At 38.8% G+C, this 22,760-nt stretch overlaps 1 protein-coding gene across 1 annotated transcript in view; it reads right to left on the bottom strand.

Moving 5' to 3' along the window:
• acvr2ba (activin A receptor type 2Ba) overlaps positions 1-9,028 on the bottom strand; it is a 77,219-nt gene extending 68,191 nt beyond the window's left edge. The window contains exon 1 of the mRNA XM_022673874.2: positions 8,537-9,028. Coding sequence (XP_022529595.1) covers positions 8,537-8,585 — 49 coding nt within the window. The 5' untranslated portion in view covers positions 8,586-9,028. The remainder of the gene's footprint in view (positions 1-8,536) is intronic.
• Between the last annotated feature and the right edge of the window lie 13,732 nt (positions 9,029-22,760).

The raw sequence follows: 22,760 nt of genomic DNA, 5'->3' as shown, positions 1-22,760 counted from the left end.
AAAAAAAGAGAGAGACCTGCCTTGTCTTATTAGAAGAAAGAAACAGCCCACATTTACATTCATTTCAACATCAAGTTTGAAGTTGAAGGTGTTATATACAATTAAGCTTAATGATTTTCATGTTTATCATCTTCTTGTATTCCTACTCTGCCTACACAAAGTATGAGCATTTTATATTTTTAAATAACCTCAATTATTATGCCCATTAAGGTATGCCTGCCCTAGAAATAAAACATGGAAAGAAAAACTACATTATATTGTGGTTTAACTGAAAATTAGCCTGAGAACGAAGCGCTTTCTGTTGAAGCTTTAACTGAGAGCAAACTGAGTCTGATAAATGGAGTGCTTAAAGATCAAGTGGCAAAGTAAACTAAATCAGACCGTCAGCTTACATCACTCAAGGAGACCATAACTCAAGTTGTCATTAAAAATTTTGACCCCAGCTCCTGTTACATCTGTGCTTTCACAGACGACACGTCGTCGCCTCAATCCAAACGTGGTTCTAGAAAGGGATCTAGAGATGAATATTTAGTGCAAATACATAAAAAAATTAATAATAAACTAAAATAAAAAGGTCAGAAACTCACATGCTAAAAGCTATATTTGTGATAATTTGATATACTTTCCACCTCAACATCTTTTTGACACAACAGGAGAGGTAAATCCATGCACGGTCTCTTTAAATCCTTGTTCTTGCTGGAGGCTACCCATCCCCCATTTCCCTCAGTGTCCCCCACCCCCCATACTCCTCTCTCTCTCTCCCTCCCTCTCTCTCTCTTTCTCTCTCTTCCCCCTCCCCCTCTAGCTAACCTTACACCACACCACACCACAGGATCTCTCCATGACAGAAAATTCAAACAAATAAAAGGTATCTTGCAGAAATTCAGACAGTGAGGTGATGCACTCTTTAATTACATATCACTGCAACGAAACTGGGCTTAAACTGTGTCCCGTTTCAGCTCACAGAGCAGTTTAACATCCTCTAATCGCCACCCTCTGCCCGCTCCCCTCGACCATGTGGCCAAGCATTTCGGGGGTGGGGGTGGCGAACAGCATCTTAAACACAAACATAGACATATCACACTGCCACTGATTCAGCCGTACACTGAATAGCCACTGGATGGGACTATATGATACCTTCCCTCAAACACACATTCAAGACAACATGCACACACCCACGCCAGTATGTAATACAAACACAATCATGGATGTGTGGGCAAGCCAGGAGAAACCCGCCCTCTGTCCATTTCAACCACCTCGGTCTCAATCTCTCACACACTAGTGGTGCCACTATACGCACACTGAAGAGGGTTGGTGATATGACATGCACTGTGAGTCACCCACAACGTCATACATACACGACACATATATAAATATATATAAAACATATATAGTAGCACATATAAAAGAATATTTATAAAACCAGACATAGCATCACATTGAAATTATTTTACCAGGATGGTGTCTTTTTTTTGAGTGGAAGCAATAATCCAAAATAACATGATATTCATAATGCTCTCAAAAATGGGAGTAAGATTAAATGATGCAGGGTTGACTTAATCTGTAATCTGATTCAATATAATCTAGTCAGGATCTTTATAAAAGATAGTCCATCATGAAATTGTTTTAACAAATGTAAAGAAGAACTGCCAGATTCAAATAACAAATATATATAGAATATATAGAATATTCCTTCATGTAATTATGAATTATATCTTTTGAAACTGAAAATATAGAAAACATAATATGCATTGAATTAGGCCAGTGGCATATTGCAAAAAACATTAAATCACAATGTTTAAAGACATTATAATGATACATGTCCACTGTGATACATTGTGATTGTACTCAAAATGCATAATTAGAGCCAGATCCTTAAAAACACTACTCAAATACTCTCACACAGAGCACAGTAACTAAACTGGAATAATTACTGGTATTGTCCTTAATATGCTTTAAATAAATTGTTGTCATATTGCTCACCTCTACATTAAATCATAGAATACACTATAATATGTATATGAAGAAGTGCACAACTGGAATCAGCCAATCGGACCCTTTGTGCTCCAACAATGCAAAAGAAGTGAATTTATTGATTGATTTTAACATATTTCTATCAATATTGCATTTGCCTCTGTTTTACTTTATTTCATTTCATATGGCCCAATCATCACACCCCTCACACTCAACCAAAATGGCTGGGCAGGTCCAGCCCCAAACCACATCCACACAACTATAAGGAATTTAAAGCCAAACTGAGCTTCTCGTACACCTACAGGAAGAGAAAGAAACAGCAGCACACTGACATAACTGAACAGCAGCTAAGATAGAATCACTAGCAGAGAGAATGGCCAGCCAAAGAGGCCTCCTTTGTTTCCTTGGAGGGACAGGCTCCTGTTTAAAAGGCATACACAGCCCTCCTTGCCTTTCTCCCCGTCCCATCACCCCTCCCCCCCCTTCACCCCTCCTCCTGCTGCCTTGGAATGCATTCAGCAAAGCCCATTACACAATACAAGCAGCAGCCAAAACATCAAGTTTTATGGGCCCCTCACAGCATTGCAAAACCATTTACAATTCCAGCTTCAATGATCTGAGAATGAGTGAGGACACAGCAATGGGATTTGTAGTCATCATCCCAACACTTTCCCTGCTACCGTGTTCCCACCGACCAAGCAACAATCTAACAAACAATGCTGTGGCTTGTACGCAATCCACAAGTGAGGAAGAACCTGGATATGGAGCAGAGCAGAAGCCTGCATTGTTTGCAGGCTCCTTTTGTATATTGTGCATTCTTGAGATGCCTGGCTCACTGACTTTATTTACGATTTCTCTATATTACTCTATTTAAAGCAGCCGTCCGTAAGATTTTTTCTTCTCTTAAATTAAAAGCAGTAGTATTCCTGAGTTGGGAGGGGACAAAATATTTTAATTATCGGCATCAGTGTCCTGGCACAACCATCCCTGCACTTCTAGTATAGTATAGGTTTGTTGGGGGTAAAAACAGAATTTCACACACAATTTTTTACATTAACCTGCATTAAAAGTACACTTTCACATGCTCTGTGCAATGACAACTTCTCACCAAAAATCTCTAAATTCACAAATTCCCATAACCTACAGACTCTCACTTTAAAGCCCTGATTGGAAAGGCTGGTCTACTTAACTGAAATATCTGCTTTGTGTTTATTTAGCTGTATTTGTAACACTACACAAACAATTGGTACATTTTGCTGTATTAGAACAGCCATATTCATTTTTATTATTTATTTTCACAAGCATCTGTGTTGGCATTGGCAGATATGCATGTAAACAATATCAGCTTCAGCCCAAAACTCCCATGTTGCTATTGTGCAGTCCTAATCTGATACAGAAAGCAGAGCCTGAAACCTTCAATTTTTGCTTTCCAGTGGTGACAAAGAAAATGATAGGGATGGTTATGCCACTTTCATTAAAATTAAACCACAGCTGGCAAGAGACACTGATCATTTTAACAAGGTGAAGCCTCTTACAAACTGAAATCCCAGAGATGCAACCCCTGTTTCACAGTGCTTTGATTTGACAGCTGCTGCAGCATTTTTTTCAGGCTTCAGAGTAGTAACTATGTAATCTAAAGAGTAATATTAAAATATAGTTTATTACAAATGACCCGATTTAAGAACTATTCAGCGTTTCCTGAAACATGACCTGGATTAGGAGAGCTCCAGCAGCCTCCGTATCCTCCTAGGCTAGAGCATTAATAATCTGTGCAATATGATTAGATAACTGTTGCACAGATATGCCCGTATTTTCATTTTAAACAATCCTCCAGTGCCAAGAGTTTGGATTTCCTGAGAATATAATACACATTAATACAAACATCGTGCATGAACAAATTGAGCTTCTACTGAGAAGCGATCAAGTTATTCTTCACTAACAGTAACAGCTGTGCAGAACATTTCCATCACAGTACATCTAAATAGTTGTTTAGTGAAGAAATGATTTTCTATCCCCACTGGCACGGTTCTCCCAGGATTACAGGCATGACATTGTAACTGAGTAGTTTGTGAAATAAAGACTAATTAAGACAGAAGCTGATTGCTGCATTTCTGAGTGAATGGCCTGAGGAGGTATGAGTGTGCTCCTTTCAAGATAGAGGACAGTATAAAAACAAAAAATACACAGGGCTGGGTGATATGACTAAAAACTTCATTTGTTAATATATTTCAGAAGATCTGTGATACACGATATGATACTGTATGATGAAGGCCTAAACAAAGTATAAAGTTAAAGTATCAGTATTTATTTATCACAGCATAAATAAACCATATAGTACTTTTAAATACTAAACTCTAACTGTTACTGACTCTGTAAACTGCATTGGAATATATTGTTTGAGTAGGTGATATCATTATCATCATCATCATCATAATCATAATCATCATCATCATCATCATCAGTGATCATACAGATACCTTTGATTACAATGTTTCTGAAACATATTTTGCACAAGACTACCTCTGCTAAGTGTCATATCTTTGGAAACCAAACCATTTTCACAGAAACAACCCAATTACATCCTTTTTTGGTGATAAACCATACCCACATGATTGTGTAAAATGTTTTTGAATACATGAATATTCACTATGAATTGCCTAGCCCTACTTCTAAGCAAACAAACATCATTATCATCGTCATCAAAATCATTATTACCTTGTATTTCACAGGTATTAACTTAAAACTTGAAATATCTAGGAAGATACCTGAATGAAAAAACAAACCTTTGCATGCTGTTATTTTGATTTTTGACAAGGAAAGAGGCTTTACTTTAGCAACAGCTTGTAATATTCTCTGAGGCAATATTGTATAATCTAATACAGACACATAACCTTGCATTGTCACATTTCTACATGTTACTTTAATATGCTATAATATAATACCTTATATAAACCATACAGCACATTTAAAGTCTAAACTCTTACTGTGTATCTAAATACTGTTAGAATTAAACTGACTTAGTAAAACACACTGGTATATATTGTTTGAGAAGGTGAAATATAATAATCATCATCATCATAATAATCAGTCATCCTGCTATTAACTTTGATTACGATGTTTCTACAACATATTTTGCACTAAAACTGTCTCTGTTTGAGTGTCATGTCTTTGGAAACCAAACCATTTTCACAGAAACATCCCAAGTGTGTTCTTTTTTTTGTGAAAAATTACCTACATAGAGGGCACAATATTACAATATGGACATTTTTTAAAAAGCTTGTATAAAATAAATTTAAATACAAAGATATTCACTGTGAATTGCCTAGCCCTACTTTTAAGCTAACAGACTAAGAAATGTATTATTATTCACTTGTATTTCACAGGTATTTACTTGTGAAAACTCAATCTCTGTGAAGATACCTGAATGAAATATCTAGCGCGTATGACAAACAAACCTAGGGTTGCTGTTATTTTGATTTTTGACAAGGAAAGGGCTTTTACCTCAGCAGCAGCTTATAATATGCTCCGAGGAAATATTGTATAACATAATACAAAAACATATAGCCTAGCATTACCACGTTTCTATATTCTGTTACTATAATATGCTGAAGAAAGTAAAAGTATGAACTACCTAGCCCTACTTCTGAGCTAACAGAATAAGAAATGTGTCATTATTCACTTGTATTTCACAGGTATTTACTTGTGAAAACGCAGAATATCTGTGAGGATGCCTGAATGAAACATCATCTAACATGTAGGACAAAAACAAACGTGCTGTTATTTAGATTTTTTGACTAGAAAGAGGCTTTACCACAGCAGCAGCTTGTTAATATTCTCTGAGGTAATAGTGTATAATGCAATACTGACATATAACCAAGCTTTCCACGTTTCTATATTCTGTATGTCACTATAATATGCTGAAGAAACTAAGTAACACAATGAACAAGCTGGACTTCAGTTCAAGTTGGTTGTAGGGAGGTAAATAAAGGGAGAAAGCTAAAGAAAAGGCTAATAACAACAAACAACAGTTGGACATGTTGGAAAAACGAGCTGAGGTAAAATACAGGGAGCCTATGTGAACACTGTGGACGTTTTACACGTTTTAAACCATGGTCCCAGCTTTATGTATTCACCAAAAACGGCTCTACCGTTTAGTACTATGTGAAACATAGTGTCCTTTTGCTTTAGCAGTGTAAAATCAACAGAAAGCAGGGGCTCCAGGACCACCCCTCCCCCCAAAGTCACCCAAACAGGGAGGAAACTGCACAACAAAGCGGTGGGGAGGATTTTAATACCAATCCACATTTCCACCGCGTTAAATCGCTGCTACGGCCCGGGAGAAGCCGTCAGCAGGGCAGCGCAAGCTTTTCTTTTGCTTTGACACCGAGATAAAGAAAACCAGGGTAATGGCAGACCACCGAGACCCTGAAAAGCGAAGGAAGCACAAGGAGGAGAATCCCCGTTTCCCCTCGTCTCGCTAAAGCATGCAGTGCACGCGCGTGCGTACGTACGCAGCCTACGTCCACGATACCGTGCCTAAAAACAAGGCGTGAATGCTTTAATGCAGAGACCCCGGTCCACAAAACGAGCCCACTCTGCAGCCAGAACCACAACAGTGGATATGCACACATAATACAAACACACACATCCCCGCAGTGCAATATGGGGATCATGAAGGAAAGAAACGAGGCATTCCCAGTTCTCCAGGAAATTCCCGGGAAAACAGTGTTATCAAGCTTGTGAAAATAGACAGCCCATGCTTTGTGCTCAATTTAGCCCAAAAAATCCAAAACACCCAGGCCACATGACCACGAATAGTAAAACACTATTAGAGAGGACGGATTCATTCACATCAGAACCCAGCCCACACACACATGCACGCACGTGTGTGTGTGTGCGCGCGCGTTTGTGTGTGAGAGCACAGGGAAATTAAATATAAAATAAAAATTCACAAAACCAATGGGTCTGAACACTCGGCTTGGGATTTAATTTAAGCACTCACAAGAGCAACATCACCACGTCACTCAAACACATTTGTTTATATCTCATCTGATGTGCAAATGAACATAATGAGGTAGTCAGCTAGGATGTAGGATGTAACCAAGCTATAACAGTGCATAAAGGTGCATAAACGAAACAGGCATGTTTCCTATAGCTAGCTTTGAGAGTATGCGCCCATATTGTAGTGCTATTTATGTATGCCTAACTCTATACAACGCCTTTATCCATTTAACGTTATATTTATCTTTCCTTATTTATTTGTAATAAAAAAAAACAAAAACAAATGCAAGCCAATTAAATATAGATAGGAGACATGGAGCCAACATATAGGTTAGCATCTAAAAAAACATGCAAGACACAAGTGCAAAGTATTAGCTTTAGTAAGCAAATAAATAAAAGGGGCAATAATGAGGTACCATTAATTAGGATAGGACACATATAACAGTAATGTGCATAAACCAAACAGGGTTATTACATTTAGCCAAATATAATATGTGGGTATGAGCACACACTACTCTGGAAAAAAAATAAGAGACCACTTAAAAACGATGTGTTTCTTTGATTTTATCAAATTAAAAGCCTCTGGAATATAATCTAGAGGAAGATGCTCGAATTTTTGCAACAGGAGTGGCATAAAGTTATCCAAAAGCAGTGTGTAAGACTGGTGGAGGAAAACATGCCAAGGTGCATGAAACTGTGATTAAAAACCAGGGTTATTCCTCCAAATATAATCCACCAAAGATTTCTGAACTTTTTGAAATATTTGAATATGAACGTATTTTCTTTGCATTACTTGAGGTCTGAAAGCTCTGCATCTTTTTTGTCATTTTAGTCATTTCTCATTTTCTGCAAATAAATGCTCACAAAAATGAACATTTTACTCAAACATATACCTATGAATAGGGAAAAAGGAAACTGATAAAAAAAACTGAAGTGGTCTTATTTTTTTCCAGAGCTGTATATTACAACTATTTAACTATATTTTATGTATAAATCTATACAATGCATAATAGGTTACATTCATATAATATTGCACGAGCTCAATCAAAGCAGTTGCCTGAAGTAACCTAACCTATGTTATAGCCAGCCCAATACTGGTGGCTCATAGCCCATATAGTTAACCTAGCTATATCACTGCCCAGACCAGAGCAAACAGCAGCACAAAGTAATTCATTACAAAGTAAATAACCACATTCCCGTGTCCAGCTCCCAGTCTGGATAATCAATGCTCTTCCCATCTCATATCACTTCGCAGCACGTGAGGTTAGAACACAGCCCCCTATAGCACGCGCTGACGCTGGAAAAACCCTGTCTATAAGATAGATAAATAGCTGTGTATCTAGGTTAGTTAGCGTTAGCTAGTTAGCTAATAACATAACATAGCTAGGTTATAGCTCGTAATTATCCCCCAGCAGCAGTAGCAGCAGCTGCTGAGTAGTAGTAGTAGTAGTAATAGTAGTATCCTGGTAGGTGAACAGCGAGCATGCAAAAAGGCACCAAAAAAGAGGGATAGAGAGAGAAAGGAAAGAAAGAAACAAATAAAACACACGCGCGAGCTTACCTGCACAGAAAGTTCCCCAAAGTGCAAAAGTCAGCCAGGGAGCGAACATATTCCTCCGTTTAAGAACAAACGCACCGGATTTTCCCCCTTTTTAATCTCCCTTCCTTCACGAACATTTAAAACAGTGGTCGGGGGTGAAAGAAAAAAACAACACGCACGCGCGCGCACACTCTCACACACACGGTCTCTCTCTCTCGTTAACAGACACGCATGCACCGAGCGAACTGGCCGACGGCCTCTGTGCCGTGCACGGAGCTCCAGGCGCCGAGGAGTTCAGAGCGCGGGCGGATCCATCCGGGAAAACACACAGAAAAAGAGAGAGAGAGATAAAGAGGGGGAAACAGTCCCGCGCGCGAGCAAAAGGAGCGCTCTGTATCCGGGTCTCCACAGCCTGTCTCTCCGCCTGCCTGCGAGTGTGTGAGTGAAGCTCTGGCGAGGCCCCGCTCCGCTCCGCTCGGTCCCACACCGATATACACACACACTCACACTCTCTCTCTCACACACACACACACTCCCGCACACACTGAAGACAGTCCAAAATGGCTCCTGATGGGGAGGGGGGGAAGACCCGGATGTTGCACTACAAAGGGAGGAATGCAGGGAGAGGGAAAGAGAGAAAGAGGGAGGCGAGGCAGGGGGGAGAGAGAGAAGCGCGTGCACACACTCACACACCAGCTTAGAACACACACCCTATAATAATACACAATTATTCCATAATGCCTTAATACACTATACAGCATAATACACCATTCAGCTTAATTCAATATAACGTTACATTATACTACACCATATGGCACAATACCTCATACAGTATGAAACACAAAACAGCTTAATTCACTATACTATATCATAATACACCATATGCTATAATTCACCATGCAGCATAACACACCTTACATCATATAACACCATACAGCATAATACCTCATACATTTTATACCATAATTGATCATCATTCTCTATTTATTATAATATATGTTATATACACATAATACAGCACACAACAAAATAAGGCACCATAAATTGTAATACATTATAAAGCTTGATACACCATGCACAATAACACACCATACACCATACATCAAAATACACCATAATACACCTTACACCTAGTACACATTACACCATACTACTTCATAATACACGGTACACCATAGTACAGCATACATCATAATACATCATACAGCATAATACTCTTAATACAATAATCCACCATACACCATACACTATAATACCTCATACAACATAATACACCATACACCACAACACTTTCTACATGATAATACACTATATATCATAATACACTATACAGCATAATACACTATACAACATATTACACTATACAGCATAATACATTATACAACATATTACACTATACAGCATAATACACTATATACACCATACATCATAACACTTTATACATCACAATACAATGTACAACATAATACACTATATACACCATACACCATAATATTCAATACACAATAATACACTATACAACCTAAAACACCATTTACATCATAAATCATAACATTCCATTCATCATAAATAAACCCCACACACAGCAAACCTCCTAACACACCATACATCATAAAGCACCATAAATACACCAATTACCATAATACATAAAACTATCATATAAAAAAGAGATGAACCATACAAAGAGATGAAAACACACATAATATAACTTTAACTTGATAGGTATTTTTACACGTTCATGATGTAATAATACCAGATTGGATATAAGCACAGTGGTGTCCAGTTAGCAAGTAACATAATATATGTAATGCTGGCATTATGGAACTGCTAGAAGAGAAATATATACTATAGTTTTAATGAAAAAGACAGTAATCAGATTAGGGCTACAATAGTTAGAGCTAAAACACTAACGGGTCTGTTACAATTACTTTAAAAATATTACGTTGTCGTCTTGTTTACAACATTTGTTTAATTCCACACGAATCAGGCTTAGATATAAACAGTTGAACAGTGTTAGATATAGAAGTAGTGAATATACTGCTTTCTGTATTACAGCTTTATAGTAAATAATTTAATATTACATTTATTAATGGAGTTTGTTTCTTCTTTTTTAGTAACACAAAACCTGCCTGAGCACTGTTCGCTCCCTCTTGTGGAGGCCTCAGGACATTTTAGGTACTGTATATGTGATGTAATACCTTAACAACTGACTTATGGAAAGATAACTAGTGCAGAGTTTGTATCATCTTTTCTGTAGCTCTACACACACACACACACACACACACACAGAGTTGAAAGTTGTACTGAGTCAATTTAATGTGCAGCGTTGCTAGCTTTATGTGTCAGCTTATTAACAACCTGCTACTTCAAAAGGTCCTGTGGTATGCAGAGGAAAAAAAAATACTGAATAGATACAAAGAGATACCATGCAGTGTGATAGAAGAGATTTAAATTTTTTTTATTTATTTTTCTAGTAGAAAAATCAAGCTTAGAACTAAGATTATAATATTGGCCTCATGCCAAGTACAGAATGATAACGTGATCTAATTAAAAGAAGGTATAAAAAAACAGTGTTGTTCAGTAATGGGTGATGAAAGTACTGCATGTATATGAGTGTTGTAAAAATTAAAATGACGGATGAAGAGAGAGAGAGAGAGAGAGAGAGAGAGAGAGAGAGAGAGAGAGAGAGAGAAAGAGAGAGGAAGAAATAAGTACTTTACTGATCCTGAAGGAAATAACAGCATTAGCAATAATAGCTGTAATAGCAGCAGTGCTAAATCTTTTTGCACATAAACAGACATTCTAGGCAAAATGGAAAGGGCAGTAATGAGCAGCAGGCCTGTTAATAAGCTGACCTTACCACACTGGCATGGTGGTGGTGTGTTAGTGTAAGAGTTCAGAAATCAATAATTGGGCGAATAACTCTGTTTTTTTTATCACAGTTTTTTAATGCATTTTGGCATGTTCTCCTCCACCAGTCTTACTCACTGCTTTTGGATAACTTTATGCCTTTACTTCTGGTGCAAAAATTTAAGCAGTTCAGCTTGGTTTGATGGCTTGTGATCATCCATCTTCCTCTTGATTATATTCCAGAGGTTTTCAATTTGTTAAAATCAAAGAAAATTCCCAATTTTTAAGTGGTCTTATTTTTGGAGACCATTGTAAGACAGAAAAGTACAAAATGTAAAACTCACAAATGTGTAAACTGTAAAAGAAACAATAGTCTTTTAACTGTGTATTAGTGCAGATAGTTAGTGGTTTAGTGGATTCTACTTTTTTTACATAGACGTTTATAGTATAATAGTTGTTTATTTAAGAATAACCTCAACATATGGCTTCAATGTAACTAATACAGGTGCTGGTCAACGAATTAGAATAAAAACATTTGCTCAGCTGAGCTTTCCAAAAGGCCCATTTAGGCCATTTAACTGTGACACTGTTGTTTTATTGAATTAGAATAATGGAGAAACCGTTTCATTGAATTAGAATAAATGCTCGAATTTTTGTTTTCTGTGAAGAGTGTTCACTGTGCAGTATAAAGTCAGGGTAGAATTTCTAAGTTGTAAAATCAATCATGGGTAAGCAGCGCGACCTCTCAACCGGAATAGTGGCTCAAATTCAAGCTCTTCGCCTACAAGGCTTGACCCAAACTAAAATTGCTGAGCAGCTCGGCATCAGCCAGTTTTCCGTCTGCAAAGCTCTCAAGAAAAACTGCAGCAAGCGCACCAACTGTTCCGGCGTCCGAAAAACTTCTGCTCGCGACAACAAGCAGCTGAGAAAGATCGCAGTCAGCAACCGGTTCAAGTCCACTTCCGAGCTCACCGACTTGTGGAACAAGCAGACCGGCACTGACATCTCCAGATCAACCACTTACCGTCGTCTGCGCGAACTCGGCTTCAAATCTCGCGTTCCAGCAGTAAAACCGATGCTGAACAAGAAACAAATGGAGAAACGGCTGAAGTGGGCCAAAGAACACGCTGAGTGGACTGCTGAAGACTGGCAGAAAGTGGTCTTCAGTGACGAATCACGCTTCTGCATCTCCTTCGGTGACCAAGGTCCTCGTGTCTGGCGTCGTGGTGGCGAAACCTACAACCACGAGTGCGTGAAAAGATCCGTCAAGTTTCCCCAGAGCGTTATGGTCTGGGGATGCATGTCCGCTCGAGGTGTAGGGAAACTCTGCTTCCTCAAGAAGACTGTCAATGCTGCCGTATATCAAGATGTTCTGGAAACGTTCCTGATTCCGACTGTTGAGGAACAGTTCGGCGAAGAAGACTTCATATTTCAACAGGATCTTGCACCGGCTCATGCGGCAAAGTCGACCAAAGATTGGTTCACTAAAAAACAGCTTGAAGTTTTGGCATGGCCGGCCAACTCGCCTGACCTCAATGTCATTGAAAACCTTTGGGCCATCGTCAAGCGGAAAATTCGCGACAGAAAGCCTACTACGCTGGACCAACTGAAGCAGAACATCGCCACTGCCTGGGAAGCTGTGAGTGCGGAAACTTGCGACAAGCTGGTCAAATCGATGCCGCGGAGACTTCAGGCAGTCATACAAGCCAAGGGGGCAGCCACAAAATACTGAGAAAGTGATGATTGTAATTATAATAAAAATTATTCTAATTCAATGAAACGGTTTCTCCATTATTCTAATTCAATAAAACAACAGTGTCACAGTTAAATGGCCTAAATGGGCCTTTTGGAAAGCTCAGCTGAGCAAATTTTTTTCCAGGTAACGAGTTCTGTGATTAGTCTAACGAGTAGGACAGGTGCGGTGAACACCTGATTTGCTTTCTGCACAAAAAATGCATTCAAAGAATTTCATGATTGCACTATTTCAAATTATTCTAATTCGTTGACCAGCACCTGTACGCCGCAGTTATTTTCACTACCGAGATCTGAAAGCGAGTGCGTCTCCTTCAGCGGTTAGCCTGAAGAGACCTGAAAAACAAGCGAGTGAGTTTATGGCAGTATAAACGCTCACTGCTTTAACGGCATATGGAGATGGTTTCTTATTAGAGCATCTGAGCTACGGCAAATAAATCTACATTAGTGCAGTCTCTGAGTTGTGTGGGTCTCAGGCAGGGCCCGGCTAGGCCCGAGCCTGCAGCAAGCATGCCTGGTTATTTCTCACTGTGACAGCAGCAACATTAGAGTAACCGAGAGCAGCCGGTTTTCAAAGGGAACGCCGCCTCCCGAAGACTGAGCAATGAGCGACTTGCATGCCTGGTCCAAAAAATCTGTTAAGTAGGTCTGCCAAGGAGCACTTAGCCAAATAAAAAATATGACAACCTGGGTAGAGTCATTAAATAGCCTCCATGATTCAACACAATGCTAACAGTCGGACTGATATATATTTTGGCCTCAGTTCCAGTCCCGGTCTGTTTTAGACGAGGAAAAGTGGACGCATTGATCGCAGGTCCTCTAAACTGAGCGCCGGCTGGAGATTTGGTAATCATTGAAGACTATACAACACCCTCCTCCCGCTCCCCCTCCTCACTCCCCCGTAAATCTGCAACTTGGCTCAGCAGAGCGAGAGGTGAAATGGTGTGCACTTTACTGCACAGCATGTTCTGCAGGCCTTGTGATATTAGGAACAGCAGGGCATGTAGCAGGCCGATTTCATATGCACATCTGTACATTTCCTATTGCCGCTGAAGCATCGCTTCAATCCACACTGCGGCCTCCAATATATTGTTGTGTCATTAAGTCACAGTGGGTTCACTTACGATGTGTTTCGCCAAATGATAGAAGGAAAAGGTCACAATGATCATCACCATGAAGGTCTACACTACTACTGCATTGTTAAAGGGAATTCCACTGATCTTTACAAAATTTGGATTTTAAGATATAAACAAAGTCATACTAATGGTTTTGGTAGTGTAAAATAAAATAAAATAATGGTAAATCTACAAAAAATGTTTCAATGAGCATTAGTTCATTTTTGTGAAACTGTGAAATATACAGAACACAATAACAACTATTATTAATTCAGCAATCTGTTATAAAAAAAAACTGAAAAAAAAAAATCTGTTTGAAAAAACACTAAAAAAAGAAACAGAAGCATCACACAAAGGAACATGCTGAACTGGAGTTGACATGAGAACTGAGAAAATATAAGTCTGAGATCATTTTAAACCAGAGAAATACAGTGGTCAGGTACACACTAAAAAACAGAGGTACCATATAAGTATTCTATTGTACTGAAAGGTACACTTTTTATAACTGTACCCTCACAGGTATAATATTGGTCTTTAGAGGGACAGATGTGAAGTCTTTCCTGACAGCAGGAAGTACAGGTTTGTACCATGTAACCAGACAAAAGGTACATTCTGCATTCTGTATGACTGTACTAATAACAATATCTATATTCTTATTGTACATTTTCATTTAAAAGCCAGACAATTGTGGATAATCAATTTCAGTTGATGATAATGTTTATAATCTTGATAATCTTTACTGGTACAGAAAAACATGGGTACAAAAAAAAGAGTTTCACTGAGAAGTGCTCTGTTGTACCTCAATATAAGGTACAGCCCGAATGACAAGCTTCGTACTCTTTTAAGTACAAATATGTGCACATTTTTCTTAGTGTATACTGCGTGCATTACTAATCATCTCTAACACAGGTAGTGAATGATAAACTCACTGGAGTGAATTACAAAGAACTATCAAAACATCTCTCAAAGAAGCAAATCATTGTAAGCTGGATTTTGTTTATAGATGCATCATTTTGCTCTTAAGCAACTTATTTGTTGGTTCTTCAAAAATCAAATGTATTAAAAAGAGTTTATTTTGCTACCTACTACTAAGATTATTGTACCCACAACTCTCTAAAGACCCCTAGAACTGTGTGAAACACACTTTGCTATACTGTATCTGCAGCACCACTTCTGATGTCGCCCCTGATTATAAAATTTTATTTGATATGGACATGTACTGTACATGAACATAGAAACAATGAATTGTTTCCCTAGCTCCTACTAGAGAAAAACATGGATGCGGATATTTCCACAAGTCCACAGTACTGTATAATGTACTCTCTCTGTTTTTGTCCACTTCTTCCAGTCCTGACCAGCACCATCATACAGCAAAGAAGGCAATATACCACCTCCACCATCTCTGCAGTGCCCCTTATAAAAAAACACACCTTTCCCCGATGCCCTCCCCTGTGCAGCAGGCATGATCGAAACAAGCCTGCGCTGCCTCTCTCGCTCGCTCTTTTTCCACTGCAATAAAACTCGTGCAGTGGGAAATGACTTGGATGCCACCCAAGTTAATGGAATCCTGACTCCAAAAATGTCTTGAAAGCCATGCAAAAACAGGTGCCGTGGTTACTATGGTAACCCCGGCCCGAAATTTACCCCCCTGCAAAAAAAAGAGAGAAAAAAAATGCAGCATATGCTCCCCAATTAACGCACATCACCTCATTCGGCTTTGGCACATGCGAGGCAGTTGTGATTCAACCCCGCTTGCAGTTAAAAGAGTCCTGTGACTAAACAAACAGATTTAGCCTCTATAAGACTAGAAGGTATTGATTTAACATCCATTTCTGCCTGGAACCTTCTCTGTAGTCAATAGAGAAAAACAGTAGTACTGGGACTAGACTGGATCTCAGGACAACATTTTTTTTACCAGAGGATTTACTGTAGGGTCAATATTAACAAAATGTAACAATGTAAACACTGCAAAAATGCATTGTTCCACATTTTACTTAAGGAATATATTTTCTGTAGTAACTCATAATACAATCAGGATGCATCATCAGATAGTAATGAAACATGCAGAGAACTGGTTGCCGGGTATAGACAACAGCACGCAAACAGTGATTTTTTTTTCTGCTAAACAGATAATCACTGAGCTTCAGTAAGGTTGCTAACCATAGCTGAGTAATTTACCACCACCACTAGCATGGTATAGGCGGGTATTTTTGACAATGACACGTATACATATTTACTGATCAGGTACAGAGTAAGACTCTGCGTTGCTTGCCATTGTGGGTTAATCTGGCAACCTACGTGAGCTTCATCTCTGGGGAGGAGTGGAGTGGATATAGTGGATCTCCAGTGTATATAGAGAGGGAACTATATATGATAGACATGAAAATAAGCAGCATGCAGATTAAAGTATCCACATATTATAATGAGTGATTAAAGAGCAGGAGGCACCCACAGAGGAAAGACACTCTTCCACTTTCTCTTTTTTTTTCTTTCTTTCTTTCTTTCTTTCTTTCTTTCTTTCTTTCTTTCTTTCCTTTCTTGTTTTCTTTCTTTTGCTCTATATCTTTCTCTTTCTCTCACACATGCTCAGACATACAGAACACACACACACACATAAGCACACTGTGGGTGAACGGCACGTAAGTGGGATATTTCTCGGAGCATTGATTCCAGCCTGCTGCAGGCCATGTCGTGATTCAGTGTGGAGGACAGGGAGGCTTATGAATCAACAATGTGCTCTATGAAGGACAACTGACAGGGTCAGCTCCACAAGCAGGAACATTACAGGAATAAATCTAAACGCATGTGTGCAGTGCATTTGGCCTAACCGTGATGAATATAGTGGTACCTTTGTTGAAAAGTGTGACAAGATATCACTGTGGACTGTCACGATCACAGACATCCCACGTTGCAAAAAAATATTTTAGGGAGGTACCCTCGGACCTGGACTTGAACCCCCCCAATTCCCTGCCCAAAAGCCCCCCCCCCCCCCCCCCCCAAAAAAAAAAAACGCGCACACACCTAAGGATACCAAAGGATAATAGAACTTTACCTTTTGGCTATTATATACATATATATTATATATATAGTCACATTGACTCTTTTATTTTAGCAGACATGGATATACTTTAGAGTAGTCAGAGGTGAAATGGTACATTATCCGATACATCAGCTCACAGATGTGGGGAGAGCAAGGCCAGTTGTGCTCTCTCAGGGCTCTGGCAACTGATGGCAAGCTACATGACCAGGATTCAAACAAAAAAAACCCTCAGTTTATAAGAAACAAGGTGGTCTTGTCCAACATCATACTGTGATTAAAGAGAAGTATTCTTTGTGGGGGACGAGATCCAGTCCCTCAGTGCACTGGCCCTGCAGTGTTCATAAATACAGTGCCCTCCATAATTATTGGCACCCCTGGTTAAGATGTGTTCTTTAGCTTCTCATGAATTGAGTTTTGTTCAAAATAATATAGGACCACGATGGGAAAAAAAGTAAAGTCCAACCTTTAACTCAAGTAAATTTTAAGGGGGAAATAAAATCCCTGACTAAGAAATAATTATTCTTCATAAAATCACCTGTTCCACAATTATTGGCACCCCTAACAATTCTTAGGAAATAAATTTAATAAAAGTATTTCTGTCACTTCTACAGTAGTTTACGAAGTTGATCAGAGTATGTAGGAACATTTAATTAGTAATTCACAACTTCCTGTTTCCCTGGGGTATAAATATGACGTGACACAGAGGCCATTTATCTTCAACATGGGAAAGACAAAGGAACATACCATTCAAGTGAGGCAGATGTGTGTTGACCTTCACAAGTCAGGTAATGGCTACAAGAAAATCGCTACTCGCCTACACCTGTCCATATCTACTGTCAGAGGAATTATTAAGAAGTTTAAAACAACTGGAACAGTGGTAAACAAGCCTGGACGAGGACGCAAGTTTATTTTGCCACCACGCACAGTGAGGAGGATGATAAGAGAAATAAAAAGTTCTCCAAAGCTCACTGTTACAGAATTGCAACAAATGGTAGCTTCTTGGGGTCACAAAGTCTCCAAAACAACCATCAGGCGCTATCTACATGCCAACAAGCTGTTTGGGAGGCATGCACGGAAGAAACCATTTCTCACTCACAATCATAAACGCAAACGTTTGGAGTTTGCTAAGCGGTACTATGACTTCAACTGGGACCGTGTGCTTTGGTCAGATGAAACAAAGATAGAGCTTTTTGGCAACAAATGCTCTAAGTGGGTCTGGTGTAACACAAGAGCTGAGTATGCAGAAAAGCACCTCATGCCCACTGTGAAATACGGCGGGGGATCAGTGATGCTGTGGGCCTGTTTCTCTTCTAAAGGCCCTGGGAACCTTGTTAGGGTGCATGGCATCATGAATGCTCTAAAATACCAGGACATTTTAAAACTAAATCTGGTGGCTTCTGCCCGAAAGCTGAAGATGGGTCGTCACTGGGTCTTTCAGCAAGATAATGACCCTAAACATGTGGCCAAATCTACACTGAAATGGTTCACCGCACACAGAATCAAGCTCCTCCCATGGCCATCTCAGTCCCCAGACCTCAACCCCATTGAAAACCTGTGGGGTGAGCTGAAGAGGAGAGTGCAGAGGAGAGCACCCAGGTCGTTGGATGATTTAGAGAGAATGTGCAAAGAGGAATGGTCAAAGATCCCTCTTTCTGTATTCTCCCATCTTGTGAAACATTACAGGAGAAGATTAGGTGCTGTTTTGTTGGCAAAAGGGGGTTGTACAAAGTATTAACATCAGGGGTGCTAATAATTGTGGCACACATGATTTGATGTTAAATAATTATTTCTTATTGTGGGATTTTTTTCCTACTGAATAAATTCACTTGAGTTAAAGGTTGTATTTTACTCTTTTTTCCCATCGTGGTCCTATATTATTTTGAACAAAACTCAATTTATGAGAAGCTAAAGAACACATCTTAACCAGGGGTGCCAATAATTATGGAGGGCACTGTATGATGTACACATCTGACTTTAAGACACCTTTGAAGTATTGCAGAAAATCCTGTTGGGGTTTGATGTAAACATTATGTCTGGCAAAGCACAGACAGTCAACAAGAGCCAGACTGCTGCCTTAATACGTCAGCTTTAGATCTGAAGAAACGAGGGAACTTCTGATCTGTTCAATTTTCTGTTTATTCTCAAAAGACTATGAGGGAGGGTTTAGTAATTTTACTTAAGTATTAAGTATTTTTCTTAAGTATCTGGAGATTTGTAAATAAGTATTGTTGACATTTTGTACAGTAAGTTTTAATACTGTAGCTTGACTCAATAACATTTCCCAACTACAGTATATTTTTGTCACGGTATATCCTGTCTTTGCATCTCCCTAGTCTGTCCCTATTTCTTTTACCCTCTGCACGTGCCCTCTCTGTCTCCACCCCTGTCTTCTGAGTGCTTACCTGTTTGTTTGTAGCTCCGCCCCCTTGTTAGGTCCCAGGTGTTTCCTATTTCCTGTCCTCTTCTGTGTGTATAAATAGTCCCCCTTGTTCCTTTTGTTATTCGTTGTACATTGTTATGCCAGTCAGGCTTTTCTGTGTTTCTTTTTGTTTCTTTGTTTGTTTTTTACCTTGTTTGCAATAAACACTTGCAATTGCGTCCGCTTTCTTCGTCTCCTTCCTGCTCCCTACCTGATTTTTTTTTTAAATATACACTTACCCTTTTATTTATACATTTAAATCTGACTACAAATCTCAAAGGACAGATTTATCTGTTGTTAATTAGTTGGACTTGCACATCTATTTTTGTTTGTTTGTTTTGTTTTTATTAAAACAAATTGAATTTATATCTGTGTAAAATAAAACTTCAAAATGCACTTTTTGTCTTTGTGGTACAACCAGTAGCATTGATTTTTACAGTTTTTGTCTCGGTACTTTCAATTTTTATTAACCTACAATTTTGTTTTTTTTTTATATTTGAGCTTTGTAAATAGATTCAGCACGGTTTATCATTTGAGGTGCACAAGCAGGGTGAGAGGAGTTGCCTCTGGTCATGGCCTTTACAATACGATCAAAAATGACCAGTGTGGACGTTTTTACTGTTATGTCAGGCAGCATGGCTGCTCTAATAGTTAAATAGGCGTCATGCATGCTGTAGCATGGGGTTTGTCTGCTTTCCAAACATGTCTGTTTAGAGTATCGCACTGTTGAAGCAGTGCCACAAACCGACTTACCTCAGCCTCTCTCTGTGCATGTTTACCTCCAGTTCTCTCTGTAGATTTGTTTCTCCAAACAGAATGGCACAAATTGCCAAGGCAGTTTATTTCTCTGTGTGGAATATTCTCCCATTCTCAGGTGATCCTCTCTCTATTGGTTCTTCTTTTTATACATTTTCTATTTTATGTTGCTGTTCTGGATACAAAAGTCCAACATTTTGTGGACGCACAGTATAAGCAGGTCGCATCAGAGCATTGTGCCCTATAGTGTTAGAACATGAATCATGAGCTGTGAACTTTTAAACTCTTGTCGTACAGTTTTTTATTTTTATTAAATCAGTCAATGCAAGCTCAATATTGTTATGTTCGTGTTCTATCTGTGTTTTTCCTGCCTCCTGTTTGTTTATTTACCTTTCTCCTCAGCTCATGGCTCTCTGTGCTGTTTTCATTGTCTCTGTCCCTATCTTCAGCCCACTCTTCTTTGCAGAATTGTTGTAAATCCACCACATTCCACCAAATTGGTTTTCTATATTTTCCATTTTTTCTGTTCATGAAATCCCTATGAAAATAAATACATCATCATTACATAACCCCTATGGGTTTGGAGACCAAGCAATAATTTACACTAAAAGGGAAATATGATAAAAACATATCAAACAAAAAACAGGTATTATATTTTTTGATTAAAGGTCACATTTCATGTTTTTTTATTATTAATTTTGCGGTGGTCTCTAGTATGAGTGAATGCCACGTGCACTGTTTTTTGTGAAAAAATGTTCCGGTGCTTCTGTTTCAGGCTGTTTTATCTCAGTGAAGGAGTGAGCAGGGAAAAACGACAGGATTTCGTATCTGAAATATTAATGACATGCGAAAGTGTCATTCCCTCCATGGCTCTAAAGTAGGCGTTGCTATTTATAGGTATATGTTTGAGTAAAATGAACATTGTTGTTTTAAACTACAGACAACATTTCTCCTAAATTCCAAATAAACATATTGTCATTTCGAGAATTTATTTAAAGAAAATGAGAAATAGCTGAAATAACAATGCAGAGCTTTCAGACCTTAAACAATGCAAATAAAACAAGTTCATATTCATAAAGTTTTAAGAGTTCAGAAATCAATATTTGGATATTGGATTTGTAATAAACATGGTTTTTAATCACAGTTTTCATGTATCTTGGCTTGTTCTCCCCCACCAGTCTTACACACTGCTTTTGGATAACTTTATGCCAATCCTGGTGCAAAAATTCAAGCAGTTCAGTTTGGTTTGATGGCTTGTGATCATCTATCTTCCTCTTGATTATATTCCAGAGTTGTTCAATTTGGTAAAATCAAAGAAACTCCAGATTTTTCCAGAGTTGAATATCACTGTTCGTTGGAAGGGCTCAAATATTAAAACCTTTTTAAGTTAAAAAAAAATGTATATTTTTTTATTTTGAAGAAAGCCCTTATGATGATCATTCATGTTCTTTTTCGGTCCCTTCAGACATAAGAAGCAAGGCAGGAGCATCATATCGATTTATATCAGCGGGCCTGGGTCAATATTTGAGGGTAGAAAAATCACGAGCAAACACAATCAGGAGCTGTTCTCTGACACTCTTCCTTATGTAAGCCTCTCATTTGTTATGTAAATATGCGCTTTGTATGAACTGGTATGAGTTGAAAATCGACAAAATCAGAAACCAGTCGTTGCATTTGATTGGATGTTTGAAATGGGGTTAAACTGTTCAAGGTAGAAAAAGGTTTTCACAGGGAAGATGGACTGGTGGATGAAAATGGTGGTTGCATGTGAGCTAACTGTGCGTGGCCTATGACTGAATTCTTTCATTGCCACTGTTGGACTGGTTTTACAGAATGTTGGCAGAAATCTATTTTAATAGTGAGAACTTGTAGCCCTGAATAACATAGTTGGCCGTGTTCTGTACAGCCCATCCCACAAAAGCTGCTGTGATAGAATGCATTTGTGTGTAGAGTATACATTTTACTCGTCATATTTTAGAGAGAGCGCATTCCTGCATGTGCTTTATTCTATTATATTCCACAGCACTTCATCACAAGCCTTTAAAATAGCTCAAATAAATCTGTGTAAATAGAGGTAAGACCAGCACAGGTGGAACAGGCCTGAAAACAGCCTCTGCATCTCAGAATTACAGAGAATGCAGGGACAGCACGTCCATACCATGCAGCCCAGCTGATTTATGGGCTAGCACCCTCTTCAGACAGTGTCCTTAGGGGACGATGTGCTGCACTGTTCTCTAATGGCCCAACCTGAAGCTTCCCATCTTCTGCCCACACACAACACAACACCACACAACACATTACCAATTTATAAAA

This window comes from Astyanax mexicanus, chromosome 6, assembly GCF_023375975.1.
Source record: "Astyanax mexicanus isolate ESR-SI-001 chromosome 6, AstMex3_surface, whole genome shotgun sequence".
NCBI lineage: Eukaryota > Metazoa > Chordata > Actinopteri > Characiformes > Acestrorhamphidae > Astyanax > Astyanax mexicanus.
The sequence above is the reverse complement of the archived record's forward strand: the minus strand, read 5'-3'. Positions and strand labels throughout refer to the sequence as shown.